General features: G+C 40.9%; 2 protein-coding genes across 3 annotated transcripts in view; one reads left to right on the top strand and one right to left on the bottom strand.

The window, feature by feature from the left end:
* Positions 1–5,176, bottom strand: part of LOC124144768 (valine--tRNA ligase-like) — a 46,894-nt gene extending 41,718 nt beyond the window's left edge. The window contains exons 1-3 of the mRNA XM_046514313.2: positions 4,991–5,176; positions 2,851–2,978; positions 486–558 (exon numbers count right to left, since the gene is read on the bottom strand). Coding sequence (XP_046370269.2) covers positions 486–558; positions 2,851–2,978; positions 4,991–5,048 — 259 coding nt within the window. The 5' untranslated portion in view covers positions 5,049–5,176. The remainder of the gene's footprint in view (positions 1–485; positions 559–2,850; positions 2,979–4,990) is intronic.
* A 6,116-nt stretch (positions 5,177–11,292) lies between these two features.
* On the top strand, positions 11,293–21,339 carry LOC124144770 (prostaglandin E synthase 2-like). Of its 2 annotated transcripts, XM_046514315.2 has the most exons (7): positions 11,293–11,630; positions 13,242–13,457; positions 15,744–15,940; positions 17,345–17,557; positions 18,673–18,793; positions 19,567–19,761; positions 19,831–21,339. In XM_046514315.2, exons 1-6 carry the CDS (start codon positions 11,340–11,342, stop codon positions 19,711–19,713), a joined length of 1,185 nt encoding a protein of 394 aa, XP_046370271.2. In that variant the 5' UTR covers positions 11,293–11,339; the 3' UTR covers positions 19,714–19,761; positions 19,831–21,339. The 2 variants fall into 2 exon arrangements, with proteins under 2 accessions (XP_046370271.2, XP_046370270.2); XM_046514314.2 differs by having other exon boundaries at positions 11,294–11,630; positions 19,567–21,339.
* Positions 21,340–22,632: the final 1,293 nt, after the last annotated feature.

The following is a 22,632-nucleotide window of genomic DNA, read 5'->3' on the forward strand; positions in this document are numbered from 1 at the left end:
GTCACAATATCTTCTGTACCCATGGCTACAGAATCTCTGTCACAATATCTTCTGTACCCATGGCTAGTGAACCTGTCACAATATCTTCTGTACCCATGGCTAGTGAACCTGTCACAATATCTTCTGTACCCATGGCTACAGAATCTCTGTCACAATATCTTCTGTACCCATGGCTAGTGAACCTGTCACAATATCTTCTGTACCCATGGCTAGTGAACCTGTCACAATATCTTCTGTACCCATGGCTACAGAATCTCTGTCACAATATCTTCTGTACCCATGGCTACAGAATCTCTGTCACAATATCTTCTGTACCCATGGCTAGTGAACCTGTCACAATATCTTCTGTACCCATGGCTAGTGAACCTGTCACAATATCTTCTGTACCCATGGCTAGTGAACCTGTCACAATATCTTCTGTACCCATGGGCACCGTGGCCATTTTGTATTGAAAATAAATGGGTTGACAAATGATCATCACAAACCTTTCTTGCTTCCTTTTTCTGTTTTGACATCATAAGAGATGACTGATCTCTCTTTCTTTTTCTTATCTTTCTTCTAAAACAAAGAGATTTCATAATATTAAAGAATGATGAAACGACTGTCATTTCAAAGAGTGTACTTTAAAGGGCAAGTTCACACGGAAATGAACCTATTTTTCTTGTACTTTTTCCACATTAAAAGTGTTAACCTAGAAGTGTCATAGACAAAAATATAAAAATATCACAGTTAATTAACATATTTTTCCCATTAAAACAATTTTATATTTTTCACATTTACCAAGTGTTCTATTTCCACAACAAAAACACCATGGCTTATGCCCCTTGCAATATGACGTCATTGGTGCCAATTGACAAACATTATGACGTCATTATGCTTTGTTAGAGCCGCTTCACGTGGTGTAGGTCCAGGTGTGTGATTCTAGCGTCTCAGATGCCAGCCAGCATAGTGTTATGCTGAGTCACCACTGCGCCGGAGTGTGTCGTAGGCCATGTTGTTTTACCGCAAACTGGTACTTGATATCTTTTGCGTTGAGAATAGACAGGGACCCAGTTGAATTGGCACCAATTACGTCATAATCTAAGGGGGATAACTCAGGCCTGTTTAGCTCGAAAAACGAAGGCCTCATAACGGCATATCATTTTCACACTATTGTGAGCTTCCTACTTTCACTGTGAAAAAAATGAGTGTATATTTTCAAACATAGATACTAATTAATTCTAAAATTGCGTTTTGTTTAGAAAAAGAAAGAAAGTGATTTTTGCGTGTACACTTCCCCTTTAAAGTAAAGCCTTTTTCATCAGTGGGCTTATGCATCACCAGTAATGATGGGTTGGTCAGTCAGGGAGGCCTTTTTGGAATGTGGATTTTCAATTCCTACTACAGGACCCGGTTTTAGGGTGTGTGGGCAAAGTCACTGAAGCGTGTGTAAAAGGACTTTGAATATCCTGTGTACTGGTGTCACTTCACCTTTAGCGCTTGCTTGATTCCCGGCCTTCATTACGACCAGGAGGCTTGTTTAGGTGTCCGCGGCCTGTGTGTTTAGCGGCTGAATGCGGATACATGAGAAGAAGACTAGTGTGTACTTGAATTTAAAATTGCCATATTGCACTATCAGGATTGTTTGTTTGAAAATTATTACGTGAACTTCAAGAGTTTAGTGGTTTATCTATTCATCATAGCACACAATGAATAGTCTACGATTCAATACGACATTCAGTAGATGTTGAGAGTTCACATTATGTGTATGGGCATTTCCTATATCAATTAGCAGCTGATTAGTTATTTCATCCACGTCATGGAACAGTTTAGGCATATCGTTTTGATCGTTTGTGGTTGAATATGAAATAAAAATAAAATTTGCCCCTTCCATTCTTTAATTGTTTTCAATTAATTAGCATGATAAGGGTTGTTTGGATGAGAAAACTAACTTAGATTTGTTTGTAATAGACTGTAAACATTTATAACAGTACAAACAAGATGAATCAATACATCCCATTCAACTGGAATCACAAACAGAAACTAAATAAAACATTATTATCATGATCTGATGATGCTTGATACAAAATGGTTTGGTTTGTTTGTTAATGGTGCACTCAACAATATTCCAGCTATGGTATATGACAGCAGTCTGTAATTAATCGAGTTTGGACCAGACAATCCAGTGATTGATATCATGCACAGCGATTTACGCAATTGGGATACAATGACATGCATCAACCAAGTCGACCTGTGAAGATCCAGGTTAGAATAGGTCTTCAGCAACCCAACCTTGCCGTAAAAGGCAACCATGCTTGTTGTAAGAGGCGACTAAAGGGATCAGGGGGTCAGGCTTGCTGACTTAGTTGATGCATGTCATCATATCTCAATTGCTTGGACCGATGCTCATGATGTCAATCACTTGATTCTTTGGTCCAAACTCAATTATTTACAGGCTGGCATCATATAGGTGGAATATTGCTGTGTGCGGCGTTAAACAACAAACAAATCAGACCATTGTATATCAAACATCATGATAATAATTTATTTAGTTAGTTTCTGCATGTGATTCAAATTGTATGGAATGTATTGATTCATCTTGTGTTGAGCCCAGTAAATGTTGTTTTATACAAACTGTACAGAGCTGTGGAAGAGGCCTTCATCCGTCAATCACTGAATTGTCTGTTCCAGACTCAAATATAGCGGCGTTAAACAACAAACAAACAAAGCATCAACCAGGTCAGCGAGCCTGACCACCCGATCCCGTTAGTATCTCTTACTGTATACAAGCATAATCGCTTTTCACAACAAGCATGGGTTGCTGAAGACCTATTCCAACCCGCCATGATAAGATAAAATGGAGGCTCATACCCCTTCTCCGTCCTGCTTCTTTGCATCTAAAGCTGCCTGCTTTTCCTGTTTAGCCTTCAGTTTGGCTAGTTTCTCTTGCTTCTTTGCTTCTTTCAATAATTCCTTTTCACTCTTCTGCCTTGGAGCACCTGCAAAAAAACATGATGGTATGTATTAACAAATCCATCTATATGCACCAAATTCCATACACCACACGAATGCTCCAGCACTACATTACTTCAAGTTATTACCACGGTCAATGGATCAGTGTGCACTCGATTTTCATTCTCAGCTCCCTGGGGATCATACACCCCCAGCTGCCATTGATGGAATACCCATTCACTACTGTGTGCATTGCCATTGTCTGCCCTACAATTGTACTATTTAGATAGGAATGTAAAGTATTGTTAATAGTATGCATAACCATTGATAGTTTCGATAATCATGGTTATGTTCAAGTTTTTTGGTCAGCATTCTGATAAGATATTGCAACAGGCTGTTGACATCAGCTATCTGACAAGTTCCAGATTATACGCTCCTGAACACTGTCCTATAATATAAGTATCAAGTAACTCCTGCATTATTTTATGGAAGTACTTTACAATAGACTATGTAAATAATGGGCAAATCTTGTTATTCTTGATAAAACGTCCGACCTAACAGATGACAGCGATCACAGCAGCTGCACCATATTTATTTCCAAGTAATCATCGAAAAGACAGAAGCTAGCTGCCTAGATCTATAACATTCGGTAACACAGCAATAGCCTAGTAATACAATGTACATGATGTATCAGCCTTGAATTTCTCAATCAGGTGTTGTGTATTAATAGTTTATTAGTAAACAAGCAAACATCTTGTATGAAATATGGTGAATATGCATTTTTGATCAGACTGTATTTTCCATATTTTATATTTGAAAGATTGCCTCTTGAAGGAAATCGACTTGCTATTAAGTTTGGAAAAGAATATCCCAGTTTTACCAAAGTTACGATGTACGAATCATGTTAAAAAATTGAATGCTCTGTCTGCCTTTGGTTATTTTTTTCATTCTTCGTATTGTTAACTTTCGGCACATCTGATGATATATCTGCTGAAAGAGGAAGTTTAGTTCTAAAAAACATTCTCCTACCGAGCCTAGTACCTCTGCCACAGGCCAGCGACATGTGATGAACCTCACATCTTACACAGAACATTCAAGACATTGCATATATTTTTCCTCTGTTTCATATTAGACAAGTCTAAACATTTAGATAAACATATCGACCAGTTATCGCCAAGGACATATTACCACTATTCCCTCATTATAGCGCTCACGTGATCACAACTTTTGCTCATTTTCATTAGAAGAGAAATATTTATCTGAAAATGATGAAAAAAATTAACTCTTGTCAGGTAATATTAAAAACAAAACACACAATATATAGATCTAATTCCATTCCCCGGATACAACTTGAGAAAAGATATGCTGGTGGTGTCACTTGACTAATTCATGGAAGAACAAAAATTCAAAATCATGATGATGCACATTTAGCATGTAGTTAGTTCTGTTCATTATATATTTGCAATTGACCGAAATCTGCACGACAGTTTACGAAGCGGATTTTGATTCTGGTGCGTGATTTTGATTCGACTATACATAGACTCGTTAGTCCAGTCAAAATGTAACTCCACAATACCAGCCTAGTTCAGCAAAGGTGGAAACTGGACTTTTATAGTCGGTTAACTCTCTTGCCTCGGGAAGATGGGAAGTTTGTTGATGATAAACTTCAATTTCCACCCTTTTAACATGTTTACGAATCCTTCGTCACATTATAACAGAAATTCTAAGGTTAGAAGGATATGTTACCGGCTTGTAAAAACGTTTGAGCATAAGTATTTTCATGATCCAATATCTAGGCTAAGATAAATATATTATGGGTATGGAAATCCTATCTCTGAAATATTTGTGATTGTGATTGCCCACAGCTGAGTTTGCAATAACTTCAAAATGCATTACACAATTACACTTGCAATGATCCAGAAATCTTGACTTGACAATAACAACCGACCCATTGATGATACGATTTGATCAGAAAGTTTTCCAAAGTTGCAGTGCTTCGGAGCGTCTGCTGCAACGTCAACAGCCGGACCGGCAGAAACACCGGCTGTCTCGACCTTACCTTCCCCTGCAGCGCCATTGTCGGTTTTCGTTTGGGGTACCGCTTCCTCGGTCGACATTGTCGCAACGTCGTTAACTTCAGTTCTTACAGATCCGATGTTAATGTACTTTTATAACAGGTATATTACACCGTGATGAAAGTGTTGCATGAGATTTTTACAAACGAGGCTGACATGTGGCTTCCGGCACCGGTGTCAATATCCGGCGAGAGGGATGAAGCTAAAACGGCACCACATCAAAACAGAACCAAATTTGCCTGGCTCTTTTTTCTACCAAACCAGACAAAACATTTTCACAGTTTTAAATCACAAAATTAATAAAAATTCTTATATACATAACATATTTCAGCACTAATCTAACATTCTCATCATTGTAATAACGTTTACAAAAACCCTCCCTTATTTATTCAGTGTATTATATCCCCTTTATGTTTATAAATACCCTGGGCCCATTCGCTACCATATAGTGTCTTTTTTAGCCCCATTCTAATGTCACGACGCTAAAAATAACCGTCCAATCAAATTAATCCTATGAGCAAGAGAAATTCTGCGCTAAGCTAGAGATAGGAGCGTTTGGGGCGTTGACGTCACTCCCAAAACGAAGGAATTGTTCATACTAGAATCGATATATAAAAGAATATTGTTTCTAACCGAAACAGCGTGGTATGGATCTATGTCTACACTCACTATATGAGTGTGATTGCAAGTGAAGACGTTGCTTGAAATTGTTTTTAATTAGTTACGTGTTTGTATGGCAATAGAACTAAATATCACCTATATGTTTGGTAAACTTGTTTTTAATATAATAAAATAATATAATAAAGTACAGGGGGATAAGACAAACATAAAATTATCAAATGTTTATTTTGCATTTATACAAAGTCTCAAACACGTAGTAAGAAGATGCGGTACCGTTTGTATTAGGTAAAACGGTCGCTGTCTTCGCCAAATCAAGGTACTGATTACAAAAATTGCGTGCCGTTTTGGCGTAGTGACGTTTTAACGTGATGCCGTTTTAGCTATAACCTCGACATGATGTCCGAGTGAAATATTTAAACATGTTTGATTATCTTTAACAAGGTGACGATATTTGGCATTGGCAAGACTGAGAATTTAGGTCATACAAGAAAACAACAATGGATTTCAGTAATCAATTTGGAACTTAGTGGGTGGTGCAATCTTTGGCAACCATAGTACGCCGAATTACAGATGCAGTTATCAGGATCTAAAAGTCGGTCGTGGCACGGACCTAAATAAATTATTTAGGTCCGCGGTCATGGTATACATAATATACATTTGTGTGATGAAATATCCTGTAAGCTAGATGTTAACATATTTAAAGCTATATGTCAAGAAATGTCTATTTTACAGGCTCTTTCTACTTTTTCTGCATTCATTGTATTTACCATATACCGGTATATATGTGGTCTCTGGTGAAACCACGGACTTGTATAGGTTATATAGGTCCGTGGTGAAACGAATTAAAATGACACAAAAAATCACCACAAAAATAACCTGCATTCCCTCTCCCTATTTGTACTTAATTTCATACATGTTCAGCCACACGTTTTGGACGAAGAAGATGCACAAAATAAAAGACCGTATGATAAACACTACCCAGGACCAATTCGCCATGGCTTCGTCACAGTATACATCTTCTCATTCCCTAGTAGGGGCACCGGTATAGTCTGTCTCCCAGACCCAAGAGAATACAATATAAATAATCCAACTCAAGCCTAGAATGATTTGGCAAGTCTAGATTATCAAAGCTGTTGGCCTGAACATTGTTCGAGGCTCCATATCGATTTTGTTTTAAAATATCTTTGTGTGATAGACATTTCTTAGAAGTGACGGATGACAGGGTAGATGAAAATTTATGGATAACAACTTCTTTATTATACTGTAATAGCAACGTTACGACAGAGAACAGGGGCCGTCGGGTAGCCTAGTGGTAAAAGCGTTCGCTAGTCACGCCGAAGTCCCGGGTTCGATTCCCGATTTGGGTACAATGTGTGAAGCCTATTTCTGGTGTCCCCCGCCGTGATATTGCTGGAATATTGCTAAAAGCGGCGTAAAGCCATACTTACTCACTCGACAGAGAACACGGTGACGAAGTCAATTAAACAGGATACAAAAAAAACAACCAATTTAACCGGATTAAATACTGGGTGGGATGGTTTGAAAAACTATTGCTTGATGAGTTCACAATAGGCGGATGGTAATAAATAGCCTAGATCTCTGTTGAAGGAATTCTTGTGGCAGTAAACTGGCCATCTCGGACCATACCAGCAACTGCCCTTATCACAACATCGATTGAGAAAACATGAAAATCCTCTCCAACAACCTCCAATATAGTTTGCTTGATAAAAAAAAGTGAATTATGCCAGAAGTCAAGACTGTTTTGTTTTTCGATTTAATTCATCCGATCAATTATTTATATTCCGTAAGTAGAAATAAAATATTAAATACATGGTCAATCAATGTGATCGACAAACCGGGCTTTCTTGTTTAAAAAATATGTTTAAAATACATATAATGTTCGTGTGAGATAAATACATGCTAGCTTATAATTTAAAGGAGATCTATTACAAAAAGAGTCACACAAAGTATATATTTACACACAAAAAGTCATATGTGACTTTCATTGTTATCTTAAAAGCAGTAAACAACTGCCCTGATCACACAACCAGCCGAGCTGTAGCTATGACGTCATAGTGGGGAGATGTCCGCCATTGTCTTTTCTTTACATTAATCTACATGAGACTGAAGTGATTTTCCGTTATTCTCGGCTTATTGAAGACGCGAAATTGGATATTGTGTTGCGTAGGGGTGTACTCGTTCATTAAACATAAGTACCAAGTGTTATTTCTTCAAATTTCCAAGCGAAAAGGCCGACGGAAACTGACAGGACATGCCGTTTTGTGCACCTTGCATTTTGAGGCATCTGGTTGTGAGAGAAATCCACACAAACTAAAAGAACTTGGTTACTGAAATTTCAGTCAATGCCAGTTGACGCTCTGTAAATAATCGAGTCTGGACCAGACAATCCAGTGATTGATATCATGAGCATCGATCCACGCAATTGGGATCGATGACATGCGTGAACCAAGTCAGCGAGCCTGACCGCCCGATCCCGTTAGTCGCCCCTTACGACAAGCATATAGTCGCCTTTTACGGCAAGCATGACTTGCTGAAGACCTATTCTACCCGGGTCTAGAGAGAGCTTGGTCAATGTAATGCTGTGCAGTGATGTTTCCTTCCAAAATCACCAGATCTGTCTTCATTTGGCTACAGATGCTGCATTGACAAAACTAATTATGCAGCATTGACAGGGCTACAGATGCTGACACCTCCAAGTGGTTCGATATCTTGAAATGCAACAATGTTCTCCTTGTCCGACGTTGACACAATTCCTTCCATCTGCTTGGAAATATAAATTGTCAATGCAAGAGAATAACCATCCTAGGCTTTCTACCGAAACAGATCCCACTTGTAAAGGGCACATAGGTGTGGAAATTATATGAATTGACTACTGACAACCTTGAATAACCTCCTGTTAACATGACTATTTGCCAGTTCTGTTCTCCCAGCGTTGCAGTGTCAGCGTTACGTCTTCAAGTGGTCTGCAAGCTCTGATGTACCGACGCAGTCTTCAGGACACTGTCCAGCGACTGACATTACTGTCTCAGCTGTTGACGTCACAGTGGTAATATCATTCCTCAGATGTAGGATACGCGTGTAAATAGAGGTTGTCACGCGAGTGTTTTGGGGGATGGTAAATATCCTGCATTAGGAATAAACATTGTATTTAGCGAGCCTCGGCGAGTTAAATACATAGTGTTTATTCCTAATAGAGGATATTTACCATCCCCAAACACACAAGCGTGATAACGTCTTTATCATATAATGTCATTCTTTAATTCTGTGCTTCAAAATCGCTTTCCCTCTCTCACAAACATTACCGAAACATTGCGAGTTTTCCTGGAATGCGCGCATTAATATTTATTACATCACAGGGTAAGTGATGTGTCAGTCGGACAGTGACAGTAGCCAATATAGTTCCAACTAAAATCTGTTTCTTATACAGTGGCGAAGCAACATATACGCAAAACAACAATTGTTTTTAATTGCCTTTCGCGGCAATCCATCGTTCTGTCCGCTAGAGTAACTGCCCTTTGTCAAAGGGAAGCTACTCTAACCCTAGTCTATGTGACGTCACGGCCACGGTCAGACGTTGTTGACAGTCGGTCTGTCCTGTCATAACGTTAAGAAGTGTAGTCAGATGTACACACAGCGACAAAACGAAACATGGTAACAATTCAAACATATTTCGTCCAAATCCAACTATTTTAATTTGTTGAGAAGGTTTCAAGCCGCAGAGGCCTACAAGCACAGATATGGCTACTGATCCAGCTTGGCTATGCCTCGTGCCCTCACAAAATTTGTTTCGAAATTTATATCTCCAAAGTTGCCAAAACTTATAAAATGCCTTAGCTACGTCACAGTTAGACACTGATTTTCAGTATATATGACTGTTCTTTTGATAAGGAAAGCAATTATCCCTGTAGTTTATCCAGATTCCCGATGGTTAATTTTGACTCGATCGCCGAATGACGAGGACGACGCCATGTTTGTTTATAAACAGTGAAAGTAGTCCCTACTTGACCTTTGATATCGTTTTTATCCGTTGGCTTTATCCTGCCGAGAAACCTACCCATTATATGATAAAGCTTCCTACGCGTTATCTACCAGAATCGGTCCATGCACCTTGTGACTACCATTCGCCTGCAGCCAAAACTCCTTGCAACGTGGTCATTCGTTGCTCCTTGGTGTGTCATACCAACAGCTTGTTCCTTCTGTCGTAGGGTTAATCTTAGCCTGCTACTGTCCAACGGTTTGGGTGTGTGTATAAACACTAAATTGTTCCTTTAATACACATATCTTTGTAGGTTGGTATGCGATAAGTGCAGCCAAAGTTTCACTTCAAGCTCAAGTTCCATTAATCTGGGCACTGTAGCACGTTCATTAATCCGCAAATTGTTTTGGTTTTGTTTGGGCGATTGATTTCAACCATTTTAATTTAACACTATTCAGGGTTTGGACCAAACCTGTCCAAAGATCAGTTTGGTAACATTTCTTCGTCAGTTTACATCAAATGTTATGCCGTTTATGTCCATCATCAACAATCGTAGTAATTAAAAAATACATTCCTAAATCAGTTCTGAAAAACTGCACACTAGGCTTTTGCTACACATGGTGTTTCAAAAAATGGTCTTTTTTACATTATACTGTAATTGTCAAAGTTCTGTTTTAATATCACCTACATTGTATTGTTTTAGTGAGTTAAATGTGACGTAAAAAAATCTCGGCTCTCCTTTATGAAGAAACAAAATCACAGCCCGAGCAATCGGTGACGTTTTGCTGAGGTGCTATTTTAGCCTGCATCCATCTTCCCTCACAGCACTACAGACGTAAATATATACAAAAGATTCGAAATGGACTAGATAATTTCTGCTCATTCGTATGGGCGGCCATTCTGTCAAAAAATACAAAGTTGAAAAAAAGGACAAAAGTACACAATAAAGGTCAAATATTACGAATAAAGAACTAAATGTTACTTTTAAGGTCAAAATACAAAACAAACAGACGCCGGTTATACAAATACAAAGTTGAAATAACGGTCGAAAGTACGCAATATTAATAGCCAACGTCAGTTCGTGCGCACTGACGTTCTTTCGTACACATTGTTCTTTATTTTCTTAATACGTTTTTTCGTAACATTTGACTATTTATATTGCATACTTGTGACCTAATTTCAACTTTGTATTTTTTTAACCGGCGTCTCATTGTTTTGTAGTTTGACCTTGATTAGTAGAGTTTCTAACATTTAGTAATATTTCGTAATATTTGACCTTTATTGCGTACTTTTGTCCTTTTTTCAACTGTGTTTTTTTGACAGAATGGCCGCCCAAACATTCGCACAAATTGTACATCCCGTATTATATATAAGTCCTCTGTAATGTTTAATGTTAATAAATAATATAATACTGCACTCGCTCTTTAGGTATCACTATTTCATATAATGCTGTTCAACTGCAAGTTCACGTGGAAAGGCGGCAAAGCTGGTCCATTCCGCGAAACTGCCGTTTTGACGCAATGCCGTTTTAGTCCTATCCTCTTTTTATACGTACTTGTATCAACATAAAGATGGCAGGCTGGAAATAACTTTCTAACCCACTTCAAAATGGTTTTAATTGATTCAAGATTGCTTGTTACAAAATTGTGTTTCTATGTGTAAACAGAAGAAATATTTCATAACATCATTACGTTGACTTTTCTTACATAAACAAGATGGCGGCGCCCACAAGGTTACGTGCGTGTGTGAATGTATTGCATCAAACTTGCAAGGATGTTCAGTATTCGCGTTATTTCTTAAGAACATCAAAGACAACACAGCATGCACCGCCATACCCCCGTTTTCAATCTACTTCTCATGGATATCGACAGAACACGAGAAAGCGAACCTGGTCTATCTTCACAAGAGCGTCAATGTTTACACTTGGATCCGCCGTGATTGGCTTTGAAGGATGGAAGGTTTACGCAGGTGGAAAAGTGAAACCCGACTTGACACCATCTAGACGGGTGGGTAACATACTGGGACAATATATAGAAGTGCTCTCGGAGAACTACAGTACACTGTACCACGGCGCTTTATCCAATATTAGCGTCGCACGAGTAGCCGAGGATGAAACTCGAGTTGCTAGCAGTACTAGAATATAGAGGGGCGCGATGGGATTCCAGCAATCAAGACACGACCTTACATCACGTGATATAGGGTCGTGTATTGGGCCTGACAGTCAAGAATTGCCTTACATGACTTGATGTAGGGTAATGTCTTCAAGAATGTGAACCCAACACGTCAACATGTTAACACATCGGACCACAGGATCAATAATAATTACCGTATTTGACGTAATAAGCGCCCCGTAATAATAAGCGCCCACGGCGATATTTGCTGATATATTGGCTAGTGAACAATCCCAGTTAACATCCTTTCCAATTGATCAATGTACACAAGACTTATTTATTCGTGTATAATAGTATTAATACACACTCGTGTGCTATATGCACTCTTAATTATGGGCAATTAAATTCTGGAAAATATATCTGTCGTGAATTAAACGACTTTTCTTCTGTATCATTTCAGCCTGTCAGCATAAACCACAAAATTTACGATCTTTCAACTCTTATTTTTCTCACCAAAATTATATTCTAATAAGAGCCCCCTCTTTCTAATTTTGAGAGCGCCCTAGGCGCTTATTACAATTTACATTGAATATGGTAGTGCCTGTTTATGTAGTATTCAACACTCGACTGTGTACCTTTGTGTAGCTGCTGTAACCGTATCTATGCTGCTCCCTATAACCAATTTTCATATTGACATGTTGCTACACAGAGCTTGGACTTTCTATGGTTTTTTTTCGAATACAGATTCAGTCCAAATCTGAATCCCATTATGCTTCAGCAAAGTGCATGTGTCGTGAGCTAAAAGTGTTTGAGACTGACCACTTTCGTTTCAGAGTATCATGATAAAAATAAGAATATTGTACATATTTATGAGTTACTCAACAGTCCACACCCTAGAGCATGCTCAAAGACCTACATAATTATGGATCAGTTTGCACTCGATTTCTATTCTCAACTCCCTGGGGAATATACCACCCCAGCCGCCTGTGAAGCGCTAGAAGGTTAACAGTCACATTTCAATGTCATCCTGTATTCAGCTTTAACATTTTGTTTAGTAATAGGAGGTGAGGTAAGTTATCAGTGGTTATAAGATTGGATAATTGCAAAAAGTCCTGAATATTATCTTTAAAATAAACAATACAGAAATAAAATATGAATGTGGGTAGGCTTGTTGTATGTCGTATCAACAGGTGAACGAAGACTCTCACCCACTTATTCACCCACTCACCACTCACTCACCACTCATCGACCAAAACACTAAACAGTCCCACTCACCTACAACCCAATCACTCACCCACCGACCACCCACTCACTCACTGACCCAAACACCCATCCGCCCATTCAATCACCCACCCATTCACTCTGGAATGTGAATGCTGATCAATTCCCCCACATGGTACGAAAGTTTCCAAAACCATTTCACAAGCTGACAATGCTAATCTGAGCAGGAAAATATTGTAATGCCATGTTCACAACTGATGTAAGATGATTTGTGATTTGTTTCAGATCCACATGGACACTGACACAAGTGGATTAAAGCTGACATTATTTCAGTATCAGACATGTCCGTTCTGCTGCAAGGTTCGAGCCTTCCTAGACTATCACGGCTTTTCCTACAACATAGTGGAGGTCAATTCAATTACCAAGAAACAGCTCAAGTGGTCTGACTACAAAAAAGTGCCTCTTTTGGTGTTAGATGGTGTTGGAGAAGATGACTTTCTGGTGAGAAATATTATTGGGTTGCCATGGTTACTGTGGCCACACATTTTCATTTTTGACAATTCTGACTTACCCACCTTACTGAGGGGATTAACAGTCATACCTGAGTGATTGTCACTCATTTTTACTGAACAATTAGTTATTGTTTGTCTCATAACACTTTAAAAACATTTGTTTAGCTCTCTATTTTTAAAATTTTATCTGTAATAAATATGATGAAGCTGTTTGGTGTGTTGGTTAAGTGGATGACAAAATAATTGCTACTGCTCTTCGAAGTGGAGAATGTTCATTACTTTTCCAATAACAATTAATATGATATGTATTTACTTCTGAAACTGCATTCCAACTGCATTGATCGATGCTCAATGTGTCCAGACCTGATTATTTACAGACTGCCGTCTGGCTGGGATATTGCTGAGTGCAGTGTTAAACAACAAACAAACAAACCTCTGAGAAAGGTTCAGTTTTCTTTATAAGGACAAAGTGGCCGCATACAACATACAATATGTACACTACAATTGATCAGTTATTATTTGAAAATGTAATAGTTACTTTCATTGAATCAATTCAATCTCATTAAAATCAGATCTTAATGCTAGCCCCAGGTCAAAACCTGCACACTTTTTATGAATAACAACTTCCTAATAATAATTATAACTAGACATTTGTATAGCGCCAGAATCCAGTTGAAACAACTGTTCAAAATGCTTGTGGCGACTACATCCCACGGGATACATTAACAGTAAATTGTTTCTACCATTTGTCTACATGCAATGATAAGGACAATAACAGGCTGGGAAATAACTGATTGTATTGCTATATATAATGTAAGCCTCAGTAAAAATGTGTCCTTAATTGTGCATTGAATGTTGTGTCTTCTTGGATACCTCTGATGTTGGGCGGGAGAGAGTTCCAAGGGACCTGTTCTTGAGAAGCAACATCACCAAACTTTGCTGACGATATTGGAGGCACACACTGGAGATGTAGGCTTGATCTTTGATCTCAAGGTTCAGGTTGGCTTATACTCCTGAATGAGCTCCTGGGTTGGCTTATACTCCCGAATGAGCTTCTGGGTTGGCTTATACTCCTGAATGAGCTCCTAGGTTGGCTTATACTCCTGAATGAGCTCCTGGGTTGGCTTATACTCCTGAATGAGCTCCTGGGTTGACTTATACTCCTGAATGAGCTCCTGGGTTGACTTATACTCCTGAATGAGCTCCTGGGTTGGCTTATACTCCCGAATGAGCTCCTGGGTGACTAAATACTCCTGAATGAGCTCCTGGGTTGGCTTATACTCCTGAATGAGCTCCTGGGTTGGCTTATACTCCCGAATGACCTTCTGGGTTGGCTTATACTCCTGAATGAGCTCCTGGGTTGGCTTATACTCCTGAATGAGCTCCTGGGTTGGCTTATACTCCCGAATGAGCTTCTGGGTTGGCTTATACTCCTGAATGAGCTCCTGGGTTGGCTTATACTCCTGAATGAGCTCCTGGGTTGACTTATACTCCTGAATGAGCTCCTGGGTTGGCTTATACTCCCGAATGAGCTCCTGGGTGACTTATACTCCTGAATGAGCTCCTGGGTTGGCTTATACTCCTGAATGAGCTCCTGGGTTGGCTTATACTCCCGAATGAGCTCCTGGGTGACTTATACTCCTGAATGAGCTCCTGGTTTGACTTATACTCCTGAATGAGCTCCTGGGTTGGCTTATACTCCCGAATGAGCTCCTGGGTGACTTATACTCCTGAATGAGCTCCTGGGTTGGCTTATACTCCCGAATGAGCTTCTGGGTTGGCTTATACTCCTGAATGAGCTCCTGGGTTGACTTATACTCCCGAATGAGCTCCTGGTTTGGCTTATACTCCTGAATGACCTGGGTTGGCTTATACTCCCGAATGAGCTCCTGGGTTGGCTTATACTCCTGAATGAGCTCCTGGGTTGGCTTATATTCCTGAATGAGCTCCTGGGTTGGCTTATACTCCTGAATGAGCTTCTGGGTTGGCTTATACTCCTGAATGAACTGGGTTATTGATACTCCAGAATGAGCTCCTGGGTTGGCTTATACTCCTGAATGAACTGGGTTATTTATACTCCAGAATGAGCTCCTGGGTTGGCTTATACTCCTGAATGAGCTTCTGGAGCTGTATGTAAGAACATTTCAGTGCTACTTCTTGTCCCTTCAGCAGCCCTGAAATGACACAACAAACAATACAGAAGTTTTCATCAGTAAATTGTTTCATGTCTTCATGTCCTTCCAACTTGCCTGTCAAAGACTATGTTTTTGTTCAGGCCTTGCGAGACTCCTGTGTGATAGTGAGTCTGCTGGAGTCCTTCATGGGGAACAAGTTGCAGAAGCTGGATCAACTCCACTCCTACTACCCATGCATCGAGTCCAAGGAAGGCCGCAAGACCGTGTATGACTTCCCCAACAAGTACTTCATCATGTACATGGACCGAAGCATTGACACCACCCCAGAGGAAAGAAAGTAAGTCAGATTTAGTGTTAAATTTCCATTGCCTTCTGCCGAGACATAGTATTATTCACAGGTCCGAGATGTTGTGAGGATAAGAAGGAATCATGTAACAGTGCACACTTATGTTGTGAACACAACATGATGTCATAGAGGTATATCCACAAAAACTTGGGTCAGTTGAGCGACTCGGTAAAATAATCAAGATTCCCTTGGCAAGGGAGTTACCGTATTCGACGTAATAAGCGCCCAGGGCGCTCTCAAAATTAGAAATAGGGGGCTCTTATTAGAATATTATTTTGGTGGAAAAAACAGTTGAAAGATAAATTTTGTGGTTTATGCTGACGTCCTGAACTGTTTATATACGACAGATATATTTTTCCAGAATTTGATTGCCCATAATTAAGGGTGCATATAACACACGAGTGCGTATTATACACGAATAAATAAGTCTTGTGTACTTTGATCAGTCGGAAGGGGTGCTAATTGGGATTGTTCACTAGCCAATATATTAGCAAATATCGCCGTGGGCGCTTATTAGAGCGGGGCGCTTATTACGTCGAATACGGTAACTGACTATATGAATCCAGTTTCCTAGCTGAACTAGGCTGGAATTATGGAGTTATATTTTGGCTCGCCTAACGAGTCTATGCATCTAATGCATAGTCCTATCAAAATCGTGAAATCAACAATCGCGATATGATCAAGCCAGGACATTCCAGCCTAGTTCGGCAAGGGTGGAAACTGGACATTCACAGCCAGTTAACTCCCTTGCCTCAGGAAGATGGGGTTCTGTGGCTTTTGGAAAATGGATGCGGTGCAGTCAATATTTTAACCATTGTTAACCAACGAATGAAACAGAGGTACTATAGAGGGATGCTCCAACTGATGAATGAATGTTTCTTGCTTAACAAGCAGTGCAGCATGTATCACAGCCTTCAGTCATCTGGTCTACACATTACTTCTGTGGCAGACAGTAACAGGGTTCTCACCAAGTTCCTGCATGGCGTACGGCTCATGTGACTTGAGTTATAATCCTTGGTTGATGCATGTCATCGTATCCCAATTGCGTAGATCGATACTCATCATGTCAATCACTGGATTGTCTGTTCCAGACTTAAATATTGACAGACCGCCGTCTGCAATTTTGCTGAGTGCGGCGTTAAACAACAAGCAAACAAACTGTATGATGTCAATCAATGGATTGTCTGGTCCATACTCGATTGTTTACAGATTGACGTCATACTGCTTAAATATTGTTGAGTGTGTCATGAAACAAAGAAACATTTCTGCTCCATGTAGCATCCGTATGTACTCCTGGGTGATGGAGGCACATAGTTTATACAAACTCATGAAGTAACGACAGTGTTACTTTAAAAGTGGTTTTGAATCCTCTGAACGTCCATGTTTGCCATGCAGAGAGGAGAGACAATGGCGCAATTGGGCAGACAGCAATCTGGTGCACATGTTGTCCCCAAACGTGTACCGGACACGCTCAGAGGCACTGCAGGCCTTCCACTACTTCTCTGATGTCGGCGAATGGGAGAAGAATTTCTCCGGCATGGAGAGACAGATTGTCATCTACCTCGGCGCTACTGTCATGTACTTCATCGGCAAGATGCTCAAGAACAAGTAAGTTGAAGGAAACGATAGACGAACATTACCTTTGTCATCTCATCCTTACTTCATACACAGCTGACCCGTGAAGATTCGGTGTAGAAAAGGTCTTCAGCATCCCATACTTGCTGTGAAAGGCGACTCTGCTTGTCATAAAAGGCGACTAACGGGGTTTTCAGGCTTGCTGTCTTGATTGAGACATGTCATCGATCCCAATTGTGTGGATCGATGCTCATGATGTTAATCACTGGATTGTCTGGTCCAGACTCGATTATTTTACAGACCGCCGTCATATAGCTGGAATATTGCTGAGTGCGGCGTTAAACAACAAACAAACAAAAATCATACACAGGTGCTGGCAAACCAAGTGGTTACGCCATTTCACTCATCAAAACAAACAGCTGGGGTTTGATTCCACAGACAGTGAGTACAGCATTTAAAGCTAATTTCTGCCATGATTTTGCTGGACTGTTGTTAAAAGCAGCATAAATCCATACACACTCATACAATTAATTTGTGAAACTGGGGCCTGTTTGGTAAGTTGTTCGGTAAGTAAAAGTAAAATAAAAAATGCCTGTTTAGCAGTGGAAATACATCATGATTTCTTAAAATGTTTTTGGAATGTTTTGGTCCCACTCTTAACATAAGACCATTTCCAGTTGATCTTTTGTTGATATAAGGTAAGGAGAATAGCTGCATCTCTGGGTTCTAATAACCACTAGACCCGTGAAGAGCCGGGGTAGAATGGGTCTTCAGCAACCCATGCTTGCCGTAAAAGGCGACTATGCTTGTCGTAAGAGGCGACTAACGGGATCCGGTGGTCAGGCTCGCTGACTTGGTTGATGCATGTCATCGTATCCCATTTGCGTGGATCGATGCCCATGATATTAATCACTGGATTGTCTGGTCCAGACTCGATTATTTACAGACCGCCGTCATATCGCTGGAATATTGCTGAGTGTGGCATTAAACAACAAACCAACCACCCAACCAACTCATAAACACTAGGGGGCCTTGAATTTGGATTCTGCCTTGAAAATGGATAGTGTGCCTTGAACTTTCTGCCCAATCCCCATTTTAAATGTTTCCCATCATGCTGATATTATTTGAATGCTGTTTGCTACTGACAGATACAAGCTGAAGGATGATGTCCGCGAGTCCCTGTATGACAGCTGTAGAGAGTGGACGAAGGCTCTGTCTAAGAAGAAGCAGCAGTTTATGGGTGGAGACAGTCCTAACCTGGCCGACCTGGTGAGATGTAATCTGTGCTGTACATGTGTTTGCCAGAAACCTGCCCATTTACTACATAGCAGGTCACTTTCAGGTCATTCACGGTGTCTTGTGCCATGTGTAACCCTGCCCATTCACTACATAGCAGGTCACTTTCAGGTCATTCACGGTGTCTTGTGCCATGTGTAACCCTGCCCATTCAATACATAGCAGGTCACTTTCAGGTCTTCAGGGTGTCTTGAGCCATGTGAAACCCTGCCCATTCACTACATAGCAGGTCACTTTCAGGTCATTCACGGTGTCTTGTGCCATGTGTAACCCTGCCCATTCAATACATAGCAGGTCACTTTCAGGTCTTCAGGGTGTCTTGTGCCATGTGAAACCCTGCCCATTCACTACATAGCAGGTCACTTTCAGGTCATTCACGGTGTCTTGTGCCATGTGTAACCCTGCCCATTCACTACATAGCAGGTCACTTTCAGGTCATTCACGGTGTCTTGTGCCATGTGTAACCCTGCCCATTCAATACATAGCAGGTCACTTTCAGGTCTTCAGGGTGTCTTGAGCCATGTGAAACCCTGCCCATTCACTACATAGCAGGTCACTTTCAGGTCATTCACAGTGTCTTGTGCCATGTGTAACCCTGCCCATTCACTACATAGGTCACTTTCAGGTCTTCAGGGTGTCTTGAGCCATGTGCCATGTGAAACCCTGCCCATTCACCACATGACAGTGGCACAAACAAACTGTTTTTATAAATCACGGAGTGATTGACCATGTGGTTTCATTTTCAGGCTGTGTACGGTGTCCTGAGTTCCATCGAGGGTTGTGAAGCTTTCCAAGATGCTCTGTCCAACACAAACATCGGTCCCTGGTATCGGAGAACAAAAGTTGCTGTTAACAGCCATGCTGGGGCAAACCCTCTCAACAAGAAGTCCTGATGATGTCATCCTGGCTCCTAGTGATGAAGAACAGTCAGTTCAAAGCTCCACACATCATCAAGATTACCTCTAGCCAGTTCAGTGTTTGGAGCTTGAACTGAATTTTGTGATGATTACCAGACTATCAAACCAAAATACTTGCCTTGGCCAGGAAGTGGGAACTAGATGTTGCCCCCCGTGAAGATCAGGGTTAGAATTGGTCTTCAGCAGTCCATGCTTGTCGTAAGAGGCGGCTAATGGGATCGGGTGGTGAGGATCGCTCACATAGTTGATGCATGTCCTAAGCCAGTTATGTAGAACAATGCTCATGTCAATCACATGATTCTTACCATGAAACAGATTACTTATTTAGAAGTTTGCTTTGTTAAGTAAGCGAGTCGTTTGACTTGTCTACTGAAGACAATACCAAAACTTGGTGCAAAAATCATGATAGGAAGTTGTATGTACATTGGCTACATTAATTGCAAAAAAATGTCTGGGTTTGAAATAACATCTGCTAGTCTGAGTCCTGTACTATTCAGGAAAGACTAGTGTCATGTTCTTATAGATGTTCTTATAGATAGAGGCCGAGTCGTCTAAGTCAGCGCAATTCACTGTACAGAGTTATGCCCCTTTGACATGCCAGAAACCTTTGATTTTTGGTTCATATCCTAGGTCATCCTGATTACGTTTTGGGGCGTGGGTTTCACCGAAGTGGTAAACGTCTGAGACCTGCATCACTTCGAGCTTTCCTCTAACATTAAACTGACATGCTGTGATATGACTGGAATACTGTTAACAGTGGCTTAAATGCTACTCACTCAACTCCTTGTAGATTACGGCTTTCACCATAGGTGGAGTATAGGTAGATCTTTGTTGCAGTGTGGTGAAAATATTAATTAATGTCTAAAGGCTGAGTTGCCACCATGCGTGTAGCCTAAACCCGCTTACCAGTTACTACACAACTGAGAGTTTGCGCTGTCTGTTCACTAGCGTTCTTTAAATGTCACTGAGGAGTGAGGGGCAGTCAGATAGCCTAGTGGTTAAAGCGTTCGCTCATCACGGCAAGGACTGGGTTCAATTTCCAATATGGGTACAATGTGTGGGGCCCATTTCTGGTGTCCCCCGCCGTGATATTGCTGGAATATTGCTAAAAGCGGCGTAAAATCATACTCACTCACCCACTACTGAGGAGTGATAGTAGAATCTTTGAAAGTCATTATTTTATTAAAAACCCAATTAATCTGCTAAAATGTGAAGGAACAATATATCTTCCACATCTTTCAACCTAACAACTGCTGAGCCATGAATTTTTTTGTTTCCCTATGGTGAAAGTTAACTGTGGCAGACTGAGGATGATGATGGATGATATGGCCTCAATGGATGCCATGGCCTCCTGTTGAGTAACCTTCTCAGACTCGCAACATGTGATAGTGTTGTGAATGAAAGCTACCTGTTTATCTTTGGTGTTATTTGGTCACTGTGATGTATGTGCTCTATGTATGATTGCTGTGTTCAAATATGAGCTTTAGCGTGAAGAGTGTGCCTAGAATCTGATAGAGGCAGATGCCGGACTCACCAGCTTGTCTTACTTCATCATAGAATCATTGAATGCAGATAATAAATTAATCTTGGCAGGAAGATATTGTTGATTGCGTTGTGTTGTTTATTGTCAAGGATGATCTGATGAGGTATCCCTGCGTTTAGACACGCAGCACAGGGAGACACAATAGATACTAATATGAATAAGAAAAAGGAAGGACTAGGTGTAACATGACAACAAACAGGACGTGGTGGTGGTGTGTCGTAAGAGTACAAACAACCAAGAAAGAGGACACGGGTGTGTAGTCAAATCTAAGGGGCCATGCCCTCACGATTGGACAAACATTCGTTTTTACCTCCGAATCAATCTCCCAATGACAATTTGAGGGAGTGTTGTCCACTCCTCTTGGCCCAGTTAGCCAAGTTTGGCATTTGACGTCATGTCCCAAACGTGCTCTCTAGGGGTACAGCCATTGCATTCTGGGGTTGTTTTGCTGCTGGAAGTAGTCCGTCACGATAAACGCAGGGTGGGCACGAGCATTATTAGTCTTGAAAAACGACACGTGGTACAACTACCGGCGCCAGTATGTTGTCTCGGTAGTACTGTCCTGTGACCCTTCCTTCCATGGGCAATGTACAGTGGCGTCCTGGCTGTCTTAGTGGTCCCGCCTCATGTTATTACAGACCCATCCGCAAATCTGCCATATTTCTTTCGTGGACGTTCGAACGAGTATGTTAGGAGGCCTCCAGACATGTCAACGCATATCCAAAACGTCCAATGGATCTGGACTCATCTGAAAACATGACACGAGAACATCGGCGATTCCCCCAGTTTCTACGCTCAAAACACTATTGGTCTCTGGCTGGATGCGTCGATTTGTTAACAGTGGTACAACACGTGGAGAGCGGAAGGTCGTTAAAAAAGACGTTAAAATATGGTACTTGTTGTTACCGTGTCTGGCGCTCGGCATTAAGGGGCTAAAACAAGGACTGGTCGGCTCGGAGTGTACCCTGGTTGGAGTATACTGTGTCTGAGTGGGGTATTCATGTTAAACTGCGGCATGGTATCTCGGTGGGCTAGCACTATAAATCGGCATCAGTCCGGTCTCGTACAAGCGCGCGCACGCGCACGCGCACATGCACACATACACACGTGCATGCACGTCGCTTATATAAGTGCAATAATCTTGGACGCGACGTTCAACCCCATTTCACTTCACCTGGTACAACACGTAGTCCCGGAGCGTGTGTGTGATTTTTAATAGTCTGGTTAGTATCTTGAACGTCGGTTGCCTGGCGCAAGAGAACAGCGATTTGATTGGCTGTTTGGGCTCGATTTCTCGAAACCTGGTTTCTGATTAATCGAGACTGCATTTAGTTGTTGACCTAGGACGCCCT

Source organism: Haliotis rufescens, unplaced genomic scaffold, assembly GCF_023055435.1.
Source record: "Haliotis rufescens isolate VD_foot unplaced genomic scaffold, xgHalRufe1.0.p SCAF_8, whole genome shotgun sequence".
Classification (NCBI taxonomy): Eukaryota; Metazoa; Mollusca; class Gastropoda; order Lepetellida; family Haliotidae; genus Haliotis; species Haliotis rufescens.

Coding starts and splice junctions, on each gene's coding strand:
- LOC124144770 (XM_046514315.2), top strand. CDS start 11,340: ATGGCGGCGCCCACAAGGTTACGTGCGTGTGTGAATGTATTGCATCAA. Junction 11,631..13,241: donor ACTTGACACCATCTAGACGG/GTGGGTAACATA, acceptor GATTTGTTTCAG/ATCCACATGGACACTGACAC. Junction 15,941..17,344: donor ACCACCCCAGAGGAAAGAAA/GTAAGTCAGATT, acceptor TTTGCCATGCAG/AGAGGAGAGACAATGGCGCA.